At 42.3% G+C, this 15841-nt stretch overlaps 1 protein-coding gene across 1 annotated transcript in view; it reads left to right on the top strand.

Moving 5' to 3' along the window:
- LOC133137724 (uncharacterized) overlaps positions 1 to 15455 on the top strand; it is a 39481-nt gene extending 24026 nt beyond the window's left edge. The window contains exons 3-4 of the mRNA XM_061256054.1: positions 14505 to 14619; positions 14721 to 15455. Of these exons, the coding sequence (XP_061112038.1) occupies positions 14505 to 14619; positions 14721 to 15455 (850 nt within the window). The remainder of the gene's footprint in view (positions 1 to 14504; positions 14620 to 14720) is intronic.
- The last annotated feature ends 386 nt before the right edge of the window (positions 15456 to 15841 follow it).

Below are 15841 nucleotides of genomic sequence, written 5' to 3'. Positions count from 1 at the left end.
ACCTCCTGTAGCTCTGCCACCTTCTCTGTTTCTTTGTTCTCCAACATCTCCGGCAGCTCTGCCACCTTCTCTGTTTCTTTGTTCTCCGTCATATTCTGCAGCTCTGCCACCTTCTCTGTTTCTTTGTTCTCCATCACCTCCTGCAGCTCTTCCACCTTCTCTGTTTCTTTGTACTTCTCCAGCATCTCCCACAGGTCTTCCACCTTCTCTGTTTCTTTGTTCTTCTCCATCATCTCCTGCAGCTCTGCCACCTTCTCTGTTTCTTTGTTCTACATCATATTCTGCAGCTCTTCCACCTTTCCTGTTTCTTTGTACTTCTCCAGCATCTCCCACAGGTCTTCCACCTTCTCTGTTTCTTTGTTCTTCTCCATCATCTCCTGCAGCTCTGCCACCTTCTCTGTTTCTTTGTTCTCCAACATCTCCTGCAGCTCTGCCACCTTCTCTGTTTATTTGTTCTTCTCCATCATCTCCTGCAGCTCTGCCACCTTCTCTGTTTCTTTGTTCTCCATCATATTCTGCAGCTCTTCCACCTTCTCTGTTTCTTTGTTCTCCATCACCTCCTGCAGCTCTGCCACCTTCTCTGTTTCTTTGTTCTCCATCATATTCTGCAGCTCTTCCACCTTCTCTGTTTCTTTGTACTTCTCCAGCATCTCCCACAGGTCTTCCACCTTCTCTGTTTCTTTGTTGTTCTCCATCATCTCCTGCAGCTCTGCCACCTTCTCTGTTTCTTTGTTCTCCATCACCTCCTGTAGCTCTGCCACCTTCTCTGTTTCTTTGTTCTCCAACATCTCCGGCAGCTCTGCCACCTTCTCTGTTTCTTTGTTCTCCATCATATTCTGCAGCTCTGCCACCTTCTCTGTTTCTTTGTTCTCCATCACCTCCTGTAGCTCTGCCACCTTCTCTGTTTCTTTGTTCTCCATCACCTCCTGCAGCTCTGCCACCTTCTCTGTTTCTTTGTTCTCCATCATATTCTGCAGCTCTTCCACCTTCTCTGTTTCTTTGTACTTCTCCAGCATCTCCCACAGGTCTTCCACCTTCTCTGTTTCTTTGTTGTTCTCCATCATCTCCTGCAGCTCTGCCACCTTCTCTGTTTCTTTGTTCTCCATCACCTCCTGTAGCTCTGCCACCTTCTCTGTTTCTTTGTTCTCCAACATCTCCGGCAGCTCTGCCACCTTCTCTGTTTCTTTGTTCTCCATCATATTCTGCAGCTCTGCCACCTTCTCTATTTCTTTGTTCTCCATCACCTCCTGTAGCTCTGCCACCTTCTCTGTTTCTTTGTTCTCCAACATCTCCGGCAGCTCTGCCACCTTCTCTGTTTCTTTGTTCTCCATCATATTCTGCAGCTCTGCCACCTTCTCTGTTTCTTTGTTCTCCATCACCTCCTGCAGCTCTTCCACCTTCTCTGTTTCTTTGTACTTCTCCAGCATCTCCCACAGGTCTTCCACCTTCTCTGTTTCTTTGTTCTTCTCCATCATCTCCTGCAGCTCTGCCACCTTCTCTGTTTCTTTGTTCTACATCATATTCTGCAGCTCTTCCACCTTTTCTGTTTCTTTGTACTTCTCCAGCATCTCCCACAGGTCTTCCACCTTCTCTGTTTCCTTGTTCTTCTCCATCATCTCCTGCAGCTCTGCCACATTCTCTGTTTCTTTGTTCTCCAACATCTCCTGCAGCTCTGCCACCTTCTCTGTTTATTTGTTCTTCTCCATCATCTCCTGCAGCTCTGCCACCTTCTCTGTTTCTTTGTTCTCCATCATATTCTGCAGCTCTTCCACCTTCTCTGTTTCTTTGTACTTCTCCAGCATCTCCCACAGGTCTTCCACCTTCTCTGTTTCTTTCTTCTTCTCCAGCATCTCCCACAGCTCTGCCACCTTCTCTGTTTCTTTGTTCTTCTCCATCATCTCCTGCAGCTCTGCCACCTTCTCTGTTTCTTTGTTCTCCATCATATTTTGCAGCTCTGCCATCTTCTCTGTTTCTTAGTTTTCCATCATATTCTGCAGCTCTTCCACCTTCTCTGTTTCTTTGTTCTCCATCACCTCCTGCAGCTCTGCCACCTTCTCTGTTTCTTTGTTCTCCATCATATTCTGCAGCTCTTCCACCTTCTCTGTTTCTTTGTACTTCTCCAGCATCTCCCACAGGTCTTCCACCTTCTCTGTTTCTTTGTTGTTCTCCATCATCTCCTGCAGCTCTGCCACCTTCTCTGTTTCTTTGTTCTCCATCACCTCCTGTAGCTCTGCCACCTTCTCTGTTTCTTTGTTCTCCAACATCTCCGGCAGCTCTGCCACCTTCTCTGTTTCTTTGTTCTCCATCATATTCTGCAGCTCTGCCACCTTCTCTGTTTCTTTGTTCTCCATCACCTCCTGCAGCTCTTCCACCTTCTCTGTTTCTTTGTACTTCTCCAGCATCTCCCACAGGTCTTCCACCTTCTCTGTTTCTTTGTTCTTCTCCATCATCTCCTGCAGCTCTGCCACCTTCTCTGTTTCTTTGTTCTACATCATATTCTGCAGCTCTTCCACCTTTTCTGTTTCTTTGTACTTCTCCAGCATCCCCCACAGGTCTTCCACCTTCTCTGTTTCTTTGTTCTTCTCCATCATCTCCTGCAGCTCTGCCACCTTCTCTGTTTCTTTGTTCTCCAACATCTCCTGCAGCTCTGCCACCTTCTCTGTTTATTTGTTCTTCTCCATCATCTCCTGCAGCTCTGCCACCTTCTCTGTTTCTTTGTTCTCCATCACCTCCTGCAGCTCTGCCACCTTCTCTGTTTCTTTGTTCTCCATCATATTCTGCAGCTCTTCCACCTTCTCTGTTTCTTTGTACTTCTCCAGCATCTCCCACAGGTCTTCCACCTTCTCTGTTTCTTTGTTGTTCACCATCATCTCCTGCAGCTCTGCCACCTTCTCTGTTTCTTTGTTCTCCATCACCTCCTGTAGCTCTGCCACCTTCTCTTTTTCTTTGTTCTCCAACATCTCCGGCAGCTCTGCCACCTTCTCTGTTTCTTTGTTCTCCATCATATTCTGCAGCTCTGCCACCTTCTCTGTTTCTTTGTTCTCCATCACCTCCTGTAGCTCTGCCACCTTCTCTGTTTCTTTGTTCTCCATCACCTCCTGTAGCTCTGCCACCTTCTCTGTTTCTTTGTCCTCCAACATCTCCGGCAGCTCTGCCACATTCTCTGTTTCTTTGTTCTCCAACATCTCCGGCAGCTCTGCCACATTCTCCGTTTCTTTGTTCTCCATCATATTCTGCAGCTCTTCCACCTTCTCTGTTTCTTTGTTCTTCACCATCATCTCCTTTAACTCTGCCACCTTCTCTGTTTCTTTGTTCTCCATCACCTCCTGTAGCTCTGCCACCTTCTCTGTTTCTTTGTTCTCCATCATATTCTGCAGCTCTTCCACCTTCTCCGTTTCTTTGTTCTCCATCACCTCCTGTAGCTCTGCCACCTTCTCTGTTTCTTTGTTCTCCATCACCTCCTGTAGCTCTGCCACCTTCTCTGTTTCTTTGTTCTCCATCACCTCCTGCAGCTCTGCCACCTTCTCTGTTTCTTTGTTCTTCTCCATCATATTCTGCAGCTCTGCCACCTTCTCTGTTCCTTTGTTCACTATTATATTCTGCAGCTCTTCCACCTTCTCTGTTTCTTTGTTCTTCTCCAGCATCTCCCACAGCTCTTCCACCTTCTGTTTCTTTGTTCTTCTTCGGTATTTTCATCGGGCTGTCATTGTGAGTAGAATCTAATTTCAGAGCGTGCTTTTGAAGCTGGGAAGAGATCTGGAAACACTTGTCTTTGAGTTTAGCCTTCTCAGCCTCTGCGTCCGTCAACACCTGCCAAACTCCTTTCTCTGCTGTGTTCATACTGCTTTCAGCTTTGTCTTTCTTGTCAGTTATATCAGTTACAATTTCAGAAGATGGAGAAGATGAAGAAGTATCACGTGAAGAAAGTCGCTGTTTTATCGCATTCCAAACCCGACGACGCATGTTGACAACCTTGACAACAAGTCCAATATTTTCAGTAGTGATAGTTTTCTGGGTTGATACAAAGTCAACAACTTTCTCCATGTGCTCTTTGAGCTCTTTGAACATCTCAAGTTCCTCGCGCTTCTGCTCCACATCCATGAACTGACTCTCCAATCTCTGGATACAGGCTTCCACGTTCTGATGATGCTCTAAGATGTCTACAGTCATCTTCAGGCTTAGCGGCTCCATCTTATCCAAAGCCTCAGAAAACTCCACAAAGCTCTCTGCTCCATTGTCCCAGCTTGTTTTATACATTTCTTCATATTCCTTATCAAACTCCTGAAGAGGACAGTTGTTGAACAGGAAGGGATTGTCTTTGGGGGAAGGTACACCACACTTAATAAGTAGCTCAACAGCTTTTGAAGACGGTGACCAGTCTGAGAAAGTGATGAGAGTCATGATGTTTTTCTCCATGTGCTTCCCAAGGAGAGACAGGATGGCATCAAATATGTATTTCTGGCTGGGAGTTTGACGATTTTGAGATGCCTTCACTACAAGGCAAACAGCATGTAGTTCTTGAACACCATTGTCGGATTTCAATAACTTGTACAGATTATGAGCAGTGCTTTTATCTTTCTCAGGATCTCCAAATCCTGGGGTATCAATGACTGTGAGAGAAAAAGGAACTTCCTCCATTCCAAAAATGTCATAAGCAGTAATTTCAATGGTTTTCGATTCAGTTTCGTCTATTTTGTCTTCATCTGGCATGATTTGAAACCTGATGTTGTCTTCCCACTTTACACCCAGCGTGTAGTTGAGCATCCTATTGATCAGTGTAGACTTCCCTGTTCCTGTTTCAGCCACCATCAGGATTGTTCTGTTCCTTTTTTTAGGGTCCTTTCTCCCAAAGGTGTATCTCCTGACTCGTCCATCTTCATCCAGAACTTGCTTGACTGTGCTCACTAGGTATTTTTCTTTGGGTTCTGTTGCTTTCTGTTCACTGGCATTAATTATATCTGACCAGTGAGATGAATATTCTTTTTTTGTCATAGAGTACCTAAGGGTTAAAAGAATAGTTAAAACAGTCGCCATAGATTTGTGCCAACACACACTCTGAGACAAAAATGCCATCTGTGGAACCTATCTGCCATGTGGAATACTCAAAAATACCAATATTACAGTAACCAACTGCTATGCTATGAGTCTCATAGGAACTGCAGGTATTAGTGATGCACAGGTCGACCCAAAACCCACGGATTTACTCACGGTTCGGTCACGTTTGGGTCAACTGAAAAGAAAATGTGCTCAGATTGGGGGAGTCCGGGTCAAATTAGGCTAGCACAAAAATTTTTATATTAAATTTGATTACAGCCAAAGCGGCTATCAGCCAGCCAAAACAAAATGTGTTGCCAGCCAAATACCAGTACTAACCGCTTGGTATTTGATTAACCAGCACAGAAACTCCTTATACAAATCCCTAACAAACTGCATCATTGATTAATGCAAGGTCAGTTTTCTTAAATATGTAGCCTCCTGTACTTCCCTACTGTATCTGAAACAAAAACAACTAGGCTTATTTATTATTAGAATGAAATCAATTACCCTACACAGTATGAATAGTTTATTCACTACTGTAGTAGGCAAGGTTCAGCTAATTGGTGAAATTACGATGCATTGCCATAAATCGAACTTATCATTTGGGCCAGATTCTATTTTCTTGACTCAAAAGGAGTATGATGTTCCTGTTATCAGCTTGGTTGTCTGTTAGTTTTTCATTGTTATTCTTGTGATTTATTATGTTCCATTATTATATCTGGTTATTGTTCCCATTAAAGTTTCGCATTCGTGGTCCTCTGTTATGTTTGTGTCTAAATGTTTCTGAGCCCGATTCACTCCCCTGTCTACGTGCTTCAGTATTCGGGTTTCCGGGTTTTCAACATTTCTTCCAGCCTCGCATTCCTTACTCCTGGGTTCTTCCGATAGTTAAATGTTGTAAAGCACTATGGTTACTCACTACTACTGTTGTGAATTCTTCATGTTCAGAGACCTTTTATTCTTAAATTAATTATTCTATTGGAACTTGCGGTTTGTTTCTGTTTCTGCTTGTTCCATGTATTTACGCTGTCACTACCAGTGCAACAAGTCACTGAAGACGCAAGTTTAATTATGGCTGCTAGACAGTTCATGTTACATAATAACATGATTCTTTCTCTGTGTTTCATGACTTTGCATTGTTTTGTCGATATTACGACATATATTGACATATTCATTGTACCGCTTAGCGCTTAAGTCTCGGTTCAGTAATTCTCCTGTTCGGAAACCAGCTTCCCAAGGTACTAGCTTAGCACACAGTTAACGTGATTTCAGTGTTATTATAACGAGAGTGGTTACTGCAACAATTTAAGTTAGTACTCATTCAGAGAGGATGCAGAGCATTACAGTCCTTAAATGCTTTTATTTGATGTTGGTTATCAGTAACAATTCAAATATTCATGTATTTGTTTATTTGTGTTTTATTTCAGAAACTGTAACAATATGCACTATTATGTTGTACTATTTGTACTACTGGCTCTGCTGACACTCTGCAAATAAAGAGTTTAGACTCTGCTCTCTGACCGGAGCCCTGTAGTGGTCTATTATCCAACAACCAGTTTCAGGGGTCCATTCCCCAAAAACTACTAATTTAGATATTGTACAGTACTAATCCAATTAATACACTTACTGTCTGTCTAACTAACAAACTAACAGTCACTTTAATTGGGCAGTTTAGTTTAATCACGTAACTAACTAACGTAATCTCCTAGCTTTTCACGCTGTTCTATAACTCCGCCTATAACTCCGCCTATACCCCTATGCTATCCCTGATTTCTTGCTTAATTTCAGTGAAGTGTTCACACCTGTCTCTTACTATCACTACGTCTTCAATCTATGCAAATGTCTACTCCCTCATCCGGAGCCGTATGCTTTACATGTGTGTTACGTGTATCCAGTCCGCATTTGTCTCCCCCTGCTATTGTATCATTACCCTATTATGTTCCCCACCTGTTGTCTATTTGTTTAGCCCACCTTTCTCCCTATCCCCACCTAGATTGTCACCTTCCCTCATGTATTTAAACCTCAGTCTCCGCAGTAACCTTTATCAGAACATTGATCATCTTTGCAGTAGCTGATTCTTAGTAAGCCTGTATTGATTGAGATTCCAGAGACACCCTTTGCCTAACATCGAGTTCGCCTTTGCCCTTTTGTTTTGTCGCCTTAGTTGGTTTTGATCTTCGCTTCTTGTGTTTTGACCCTCCGTTTGCCTTATCCCTTGTACCTCAGCATATCTGCCTTTTTGGATTTTTGATCTTGGATTGTTTTCTCATCACTTCTCTTGCTGCTCGATTTGGCATTGTGTTTAGTGGAATACCTGGCTTGATTATTGGACTGTAATAATCAACAATTCTGATTATCCCCTGGTCTGCGCTTGGCTCTCTGACCGAACGTAACAAGGCCTTGCAAATATGCAATTTCCTCTGATAGTGCAGATAGAATAAATTGTATTCCTTCTGGAGCCTAAGACCTACATCCTAGTGTTAGGCTATAATTTAATTTCTGGTTGGTACCTGGTAAGAAATAACATTTTAAATAGCCTCTACTCTCTGGGATTCTGTTCAGAAAAAGTACTTAAGGCATTTTTTCAAATCCTCTTTTTTGTAAGGATTGACAGCTCCGAGCAACCGTTTTCTTGTGGTTTTCAGGTGATGGAGTAAGAACCTTCCATCCAGATCCTTCTGTGAACCGCCAACATTCATTCATGAATTTATTATCCTAAGCCGCTTTTCCTGAACAGGGTCGCAGGGGGGCCTATCCCAGCATACACAGAATACACACAGAATACACCCTGGACAGGTCGCCAGTCCATCGCAGGGCACACACACCATTCACTCGCACACTCATACCTATGGGCAATTTAGACTCTCCAATCAGCTTAACCTGCATGTCTTTGGACTGTGGGAGGAAACCGGAGTACCCGGAGGAAACCCACGCAGACACAGGGAGAACATGCAAACTCCGCACAGAGAGGCCCTGGCCGACCAGGATTCAAACCCAGGCCCTCCTTGCTGTGAGGCGGCAGTGCTACCCACTGCACCATCCGTGCCGCCCAACCGCCAACATAACTGAATAAAAACTTAATTCAGTTATCCAAGTCCTTAAGTTTGGTTTCAAAATATGCAGTTGACAGGCCAGCAATGTACCAAAACATTGCATAGCTGTAGGATAATTCAAGCTCATTGGTTGAAAATTGTTCTAATTGCCACAGCCAACAGCGTTTCAACGTCAGCACGTTCAAAGAAAAGGGGGAGGAATAATCAGTGTTGTAGTTTGAATGTCTTTGTTGCTGAAATTCCTGAAATTAACTACTGCACCTTTAAATAAACAGGGCGCACACACAATGGCCACGTTCAGTCCCGATAAAACGTAGCAAAACGTTTATTTGAATAGAAAGGGTGGCGCGCTGACCGCGGGCATAGTAGTTTCCTCCAATGGCGTCTGAGAAGGCGCTCTCCGGCACACGCACCAAACGGGAGCAACATATCTCAAAACCTTTTTTAAAACGTTGCACACCGTTGGGAAAAACATGTCGTTCAACACAGAAACCGGAGCAAAACGTTCAGATTGAACATGCCCAACAGTTACAGTTGAAGCATATGTGATTTGGGTCGCTAATGGATGGCGTCTAGGTGTTATGTTTGGATATAAAAAATAAAAAAACACCTAACGCTACTATAAAGTGTAGGATATGATGTTAGGTGTACCAGGTAAACGTAATGTTAAAAATTTAAATGACATTTTTATTTCACAACGTAGCTAGAATTTTCCATCCTTTGGTTTCCCTTTATCGGCGTCTGACACCCATGGCCAGCCCACTTTGCTGAGGAGCATTAATGCTGTGCACAAATGCAAAAGGAACCAGGCGGATGAGAAATATTTACTGATTGCCTACGTTGACGTGCTTGCGACATGCGTGTGAGGTTTGCAACTGCGATGTCTACGTGAAACGCTCAAACAGTGCAGAATACATTTGTCGCATCTCGCAGATCTCAGCTTGCACGTGACAACAAGCCCCATGAACGCACATAGGAAGCACGTTCATGAAGGCAATCAATAAATCGGCTATCATTCTCATCCGCCTGCCTCATTTTGGTTTTGTGTCATGCACGCAACACTCCTAAACACTCATACGTGGACAGCCCATCCGTTTCCGAAGGGTGGAAAAATGTATCTTGCAGTCAGATAAATTAGAATTACAGGCCTACGTAAAATAAAAATGTAATGTTAATAATTTTCTTTTAACTTCCTGGCACTTCGGTGCCTTGATGATGGTCATTTGTAAACTTGCACCAAGGACTTTTGGAGACCAAGTATGTAGAAGTTTTACTTCACTCCAGTATTGGTGCTTGGGAAACTGAATGAGACGTCGCTTTATCTGGACGGAAGGTTTCCTTATTCCATTGCTTTGCCTGACGACCCCAAGAAAGCTGACAGTGCTTTTCTGAACGAACTTTCTTTTTTTACTTTCCAGAAGTAAATTATTTAAAAATAATGCAAGTATACCTGTTTAGTATGCGGACGTTAGAATGAATAGCATCGGCTACATGTATTAGTACATTAAATACTTCACTTTATGTACCCAGAACCTAAAATTCAGTATTCGTTTTGTGAATTAGCTTTCTTAAACATGTTAAAATGTTAGCCCTACTTTAAAAATGTACTTGACGTAGGCATGAGCAGCATATACTTAAACACATTTATGAACCATACTTTTTGTAAGGTGACACTTGAAACGAGATCATGTTCCTGTTAGTGACTGATGTAAGGTTTCTGTCACGAAGGTTTCGAGTGACCAAGCCCTGGCACTGTTCTTTTCCTCTGTAGCGCAGTCAAGGAGTGAACTGAGTAGACTAGCAGACCTACAGAAAAAATGTAGGATTTATTTTAGCCTATGCATAGGCTATATTCATGATTTTTGTGTGAAGCAGTCAGTGACGACAATTTTTCCTGAAAAGGCATTGATTGGTATTTTTGCACAACACAATTTGATGCGTCTCCAGTTCATAACAAATGAGAATGTGAAATTGATTATGTCCCTTGTTCATGCGCTCTAAATTAATACAGTGTGCTCTATGCATGTGTTTTGCTACTAGTATTGGAATAGGAAGTAACTGGCATATGCTTTTATAGCATCCCTCCAAAACATTTCTCAGAGTAAAAATTCAATAGCCTAGTTTTATTGTAAATAAACAGGGATCTAACTGTAGTCAATATGCTATTTTAAAGTTGCCTTTCAATGAATGGGCTACAGCAATTAGGAATGTGTTATACGGACTGTAATAACTATATTTTAATGTGTGCGGGCCCGGTCGCGTGTTGATGGTTGTTTTTTGTGCACATGATAACGGGTCGGATGGGTGTGGATTGGCTCTTATAATGGGTTGGGCGGGTGCAGGTATAAAGAAAACCTGACCCTCACATAACTAGCAGGTAGATATATTTACCTTGCTTGAGATTCTGTGGAGTCTAGCATTTTTGAGTTCCCAGGTACCAGTCCTCTTGTAAACACAGAAATAAAACAATCACAGAATGTTTCGCAACCAGGAAACACACATGCATATGAATGAGCATCTGCATCTGAATAAAAGAAAGATCAAGAAATATTCACTCATATCGCAAAGAAAATTAATGTCTTTGAAATGCCTTTGAAATTGAAATGTCTCTTGAATACATGTGTGCTAAACATAGGCTCAGTCCTGAGCAGGCACGTGCAGAGGGGGTAGCTCTGGGGCACCTGCCCCTTTTGCCCCAAGTGTCCAATGTGCCCCTTTGTTCTCATAAAAATATATATATTTGCAGTGTTTCCGATAAAAGTTGAATTCACTGACACTGCAAAGTTACCAAATAAATCTGGTAAAGTATAATTACATATGAGGACTCACCAGCATAATAATACAGATTGTTTCCAGAATAAAGAGAGATATTACAAAGCCACATTCTCACCTGTTTGTTAGAGGATCTGCAGTCCAAAATGGTGCTTCTTCCTGTGCCTCATTACTTTTATAGTCAGAGACAGACGTCTTTCTGCCCTGGTTATGTGAGTGTTCTAATTGGTCAAAAGCACACATGCTGTCATGAGTTACTAAGAGGAAGAACATATTAAATCAAAAACACTTTAAGTTTTATTTTGAGTCAAAAGAAAAACTTGAGCAAAAAATCAAAGTTATGAAAATATAAGTCAGAGGCGGGTGTGGAGAGTGCCCAGCAGTGCAAAGGCAGCATAGAGATAGAGTATGAGGATCAGATAAGGGTGCCACATGTCTCATCATGGTGCAAAACCCACAGTACCAGCTTCAAAAGAACACACAAGTTTTGTTTGTTTTTGTCAACCAGGTCGCTAGGAGCCTGGCCTTGGTTTTGAACCTCTAAAACCACATGATATACTTATATACTTATATGGTTGAATAATGAAATTCAGTCACTCATGAAAAAACGGGATATCTCCCTTAAAACAGCTTTATCAAATAAAATACCCAGTGACTTCCATATTCATAAATGTTTTAGAAATAATGTAACAATGGAAATAAGTGAAGCAAATGCCTCAGATTGCAAGGCCAAGAGGACTGGTACCTGGGAACTCAAAAATGGTACACACACTCACACCTATGAACAATTTAGACTCTCCAATCAGCCTAAGCTGCCTGTCTTTGGGAGGAAACCGGAGTACTTGGAGGAAACCCACGCAGACACGGGAAGAACATGCGAACTCCGCACAGAGAGGCCCTGGCCGACGGGGATTTGACCCCAGGACCTCCTTGCTGTGAGGCGGCAGTGCTACCCACTGCACCATCCGTGCCGCCTCTAAAGAATCTCACGCAAGGTAAATATATCTACCTGCTAGTGATGTGAGGGTCAGGTTTTCTTTATACCTGCACCCGCCCAACCCATTATAAGAGCCAATCCACACCCACCCGACCCGTTATCATGTGCACAAAAAACAACCATCAACACGCGACCGGGCCCGCACACATACATATAGTTATTACAGTCCGTATAACACATTCCTAATTGCTGTAGCCCATTCATTGAAAGGCAACTTTAAAATAGCATATTGACTACAGTTAGATCCCTGTTTTAACAATCTTTGTTTTCATTAATTTTCGCGACAAGTTCTAACTTTTAGAAGTTAAAAGTCAATTACAATGCATGGGCCTTCTTGACAGAAACCTTACATCAGTCACTAACAGGAACATGATCTCGTTTCAAGTGTTGCCTTACAAAAAATATGGTTCATAAATGTGTGTAAGTATATGCTGCTCATGCCTACGTCAAGTTTATTTTTAAAGTAGGGCTAACATTTTCACACATTTAAGAAAGCTAATTCACAAAACGAATACTGAATTTTAAGTATTGGGTACATGAAGTGAAGTATTTAATGTACTAATACATGTAACCGATGCTATTCATTCTAACGTCTGCATACTAAACAGGTATACTTTCATTATTTTAAAATAATTTACTTCTGGAAAGTAAAAAAAGAAAGTTCGTTGAGAAAAAGCACTGTCAGCTTTCTTGGGGTTGTCAGGCAAAGCAATTGAATAAGTAAACCTTCCGTCCAGATAAAGCGACCATTGAGTGTCTCATTCAGTTTCCCAAGCACCAACACTGGAGTGAAGTAGAACTTCTACATACTACTTGGTCTCCCAAAAGTCCTTGGTGCAAGTATAATTCTAATTTATCTGACTGCAAGATACATTTTTCAACTCTTTGGACACACATGGGCAGTCCACGTAGGAGTGTTTAGGAGCGTTGCTCTAGCTACGTTGTAAAATAAAAATGTCATTTTAATGGTTTATTTTATTTGAAACATTATGTTTACCTGGTACACCTAACATCATATCCTACACTTTATAGTAGCGTTAGGTGTTTTGTAATTTTTTATATCCAAACATAACACTAGACGCCATCCATTAGTGACGCAAATCACAGATGCTTCAAATGTAACTGTTTGGCATGTTCAATCTGAACGTTTTGCTACGTTTTGTCAGGGCTGAACGTGGCCATTGTGTGTGCGCCCTGTGTATTTGAAGGTACAGTAGTTAATTTCGTACTTCTAAAGGTCAAGAGAGGAATTGCAGCAACAGAGACGTTCAAACTACAACACTGATTATCCATCCCCCTTCTCTGTGAACGTGCTGACGTTGAAACGCTATTGGCTGTGGCAATTAGAACCAATTTTCAACCAATGAGCTTGAACTATCGTACAGCTATGCAATGTGCTGGCCTGTCAACTGTATATTTTGAAACTGAATTTAAGGACTGAATTAAGTTTTTACATGTTGGTGGTTTGGCGGCACGGGTGGTGCAGTGGGTAGCACTGCCGCCTCACAGCAAGGAGGTCCTGGGTTCGAGCCCCTGATGGGTACTCCGGTTTCCTCCCACAGTCCAAAGATGTGCAGGTTAAGCTGATTGGAGAGTCTAAATTGCCCATAGGTAGGAGTGTTTGAGTGAATGGTGTGTGTGACCTGTCCAGGGTGTATTCCTGCCAATGTATGCTGTGATAAGCCTGTGTTGGCGGTTCACAGAAGGATCTGGATGGAAGGTTCTTACTCCATCGCCTGAAAACCACAAGAAAACGGTTGCTCGGAGCTGTCAACCCTTACAAAAAAAGAGGATTTGAAAAAATACCTTGAGTACTTTTTCTGAACAGAATCCCAGAGAGTAGAGGCTATTTAACATGCTATTTCTTTGTATTTACCAGGTACCTACCAGAAATGAAAGTATAGCCTATCACAAGGATGTGGATCTTAGAATAAATTGTATTCCTTCTGGAGCCTATCTGCACTATCAGAGGAAATCGCATATTTGCAAGGGAGGTCCTCCTGGTTACGTTCAGTCAGAGACCCAAGCACAGACCAATAAAAGTAACTATTAGTTTGTTAGTTAGACAGACAGTAAGTGTATTAATCGGATAAGTACTGTACAATATCTAAAGGAGTAGTTGTGGGGAATGGACCCCCTGAAACTGGTTGTTGGATAATTGACCACTACAAGGCTCCGGTGAGAGAGCAGAGTCTAAACTCTATGGGACTCATAGCATAGCAGTTGGTTACTGTAATTTTGGTATTTTGGAGTATTACACATAAATGGTGAATGGTAAATGGCAGGCATTTATATAGTGCCTTTATCCAAGGCGCTGTACAATTGATGCTTCTCCATTCACCCATTCATTCTGTGGTGGCTCAATCGAGGATCGGTACCCCACTAGAGTAGAACGGCCAGTGCAGTGCTCTCTCTCTCTCTCTCTCTCTCTCTCTCTCTCTCTCTCTCTCTCTCGATAGGTTCCACAGATGTCATTTTTGTGCCCTGAATTATTTATTTTTTATACTCTGTACAATTTTGGATTCACAAAGAATATTAATTGAAGCTGCTGTGTGTGTGTGTGTGTGTGTGTGTGTGTGTGTGTGTGTGTGTATACTATGAATAACAGAATATTCATCTAACTGGTCAGATATAATTAATGCCAGTGAACATAAAGCAACAGAACCCATAGAAACTTACCCAGTGAGACGAGTCAGGAGATACACCTTTGGGAGAAAGGACCCTAAAAAAAGGACCAGAACAATCCTGATGGTGGGAGAAACAGGAACACTGATCAATAGGATGATCAATAGATGAAACTGAAACCATTGTAATGAGTGTTTTTGGACTGGAGGAAGTGTCTATTCCCTTTTCCCTCACAGTCATTGATACACCAGGATTTCACGACACAATGGATCACAAGAAAGATAAAATCACCACTCAGAATCTACAAGTTTTTTAAATCTTTAAACAATATGGAACAAATAGATGCAGCTTGCATTGTGGTGAAGGCATCTGAAACTGTCTTAACGTCCGGCCAGAAATACATCTTTGATACTGTCCTGTCCCTCCTTGGGAAGAACATGGAGAAAAACATTGTGACTCTCTTCACCTTCTCACACTGGATGCCACCTTCAGCTCTTAAGGCAGTTATTAAGTCTGGTGTACCTGTACCCAAAGACGATAATGATGAACATGTTTACTTTCAATTCAACAACCTTCCTGTTGAGAAGCCTGCTAAGAAATATGAACAAACATATAAAACATGCTGGGATAAAGGAACAAATAGCTTCAAGGAATTTTTCAAAGCTTTGGACCTGATGGAAACTGAAAGCTTGAGGGTAATAAGAAAAGTCCTGAAGCAACGTCAGAGCCTGGAAGATCCTATCCAGAGATTGGAGAGAATCACGGATGTGGAGGAGACGTCCAAGGAACTTGGCCAGGAACGGAAAACTCTGGAAAAGCTAAGAGAGGACATGAAAAAAGAGAGAGTCGAGATTAATGGCAAAGCAACTTGCTGCACTGTATGTGAGGTGAACTGCCACTATCCGGGGTGCTGGTGGGTAAATGACCTAAGCTGGTGTTCTGTAATGAAGGATGGCAAAAGGTCCACATAAAAGAACACAAAATATATCAGCCACATAAGAAGAAAGAACTGGAACCAATGAGGCAGAGAAAACAAAGGCTGATGATAAAATATCTGCAGCAGGGGGAAGGATATCCAAACTTGAGCAAGACTTGAAGGACACAGAGGCTGAGAAGACCAAATTCATGAAGCAGTCTTACCAGTGCATTCTCAAGCTTAGAGAGTTCGCTCTGAAGTTAGACTCAGATTCTACTCACCGGAACATTCTCAAGCTGATCGAAATGCTGAAGAAGAACAAAGAAACAGAGAAGGTGGCAGAGCTGCAGGAGATGATGGAGAAGACGCGCATCCCCCTGTTGTCCCTACTGTGAAACAGACCAACAGAGAACACCTACAAAAATAAATCCCCAAATGTGT

The sequence above is a fragment of the Conger conger genome, chromosome 9 (genome assembly GCF_963514075.1).
Source record: "Conger conger chromosome 9, fConCon1.1, whole genome shotgun sequence".
Classification (NCBI taxonomy): Eukaryota; Metazoa; Chordata; class Actinopteri; order Anguilliformes; family Congridae; genus Conger; species Conger conger.
The sequence above is the reverse complement of the archived record's forward strand: the minus strand, read 5'-3'. Positions and strand labels throughout refer to the sequence as shown.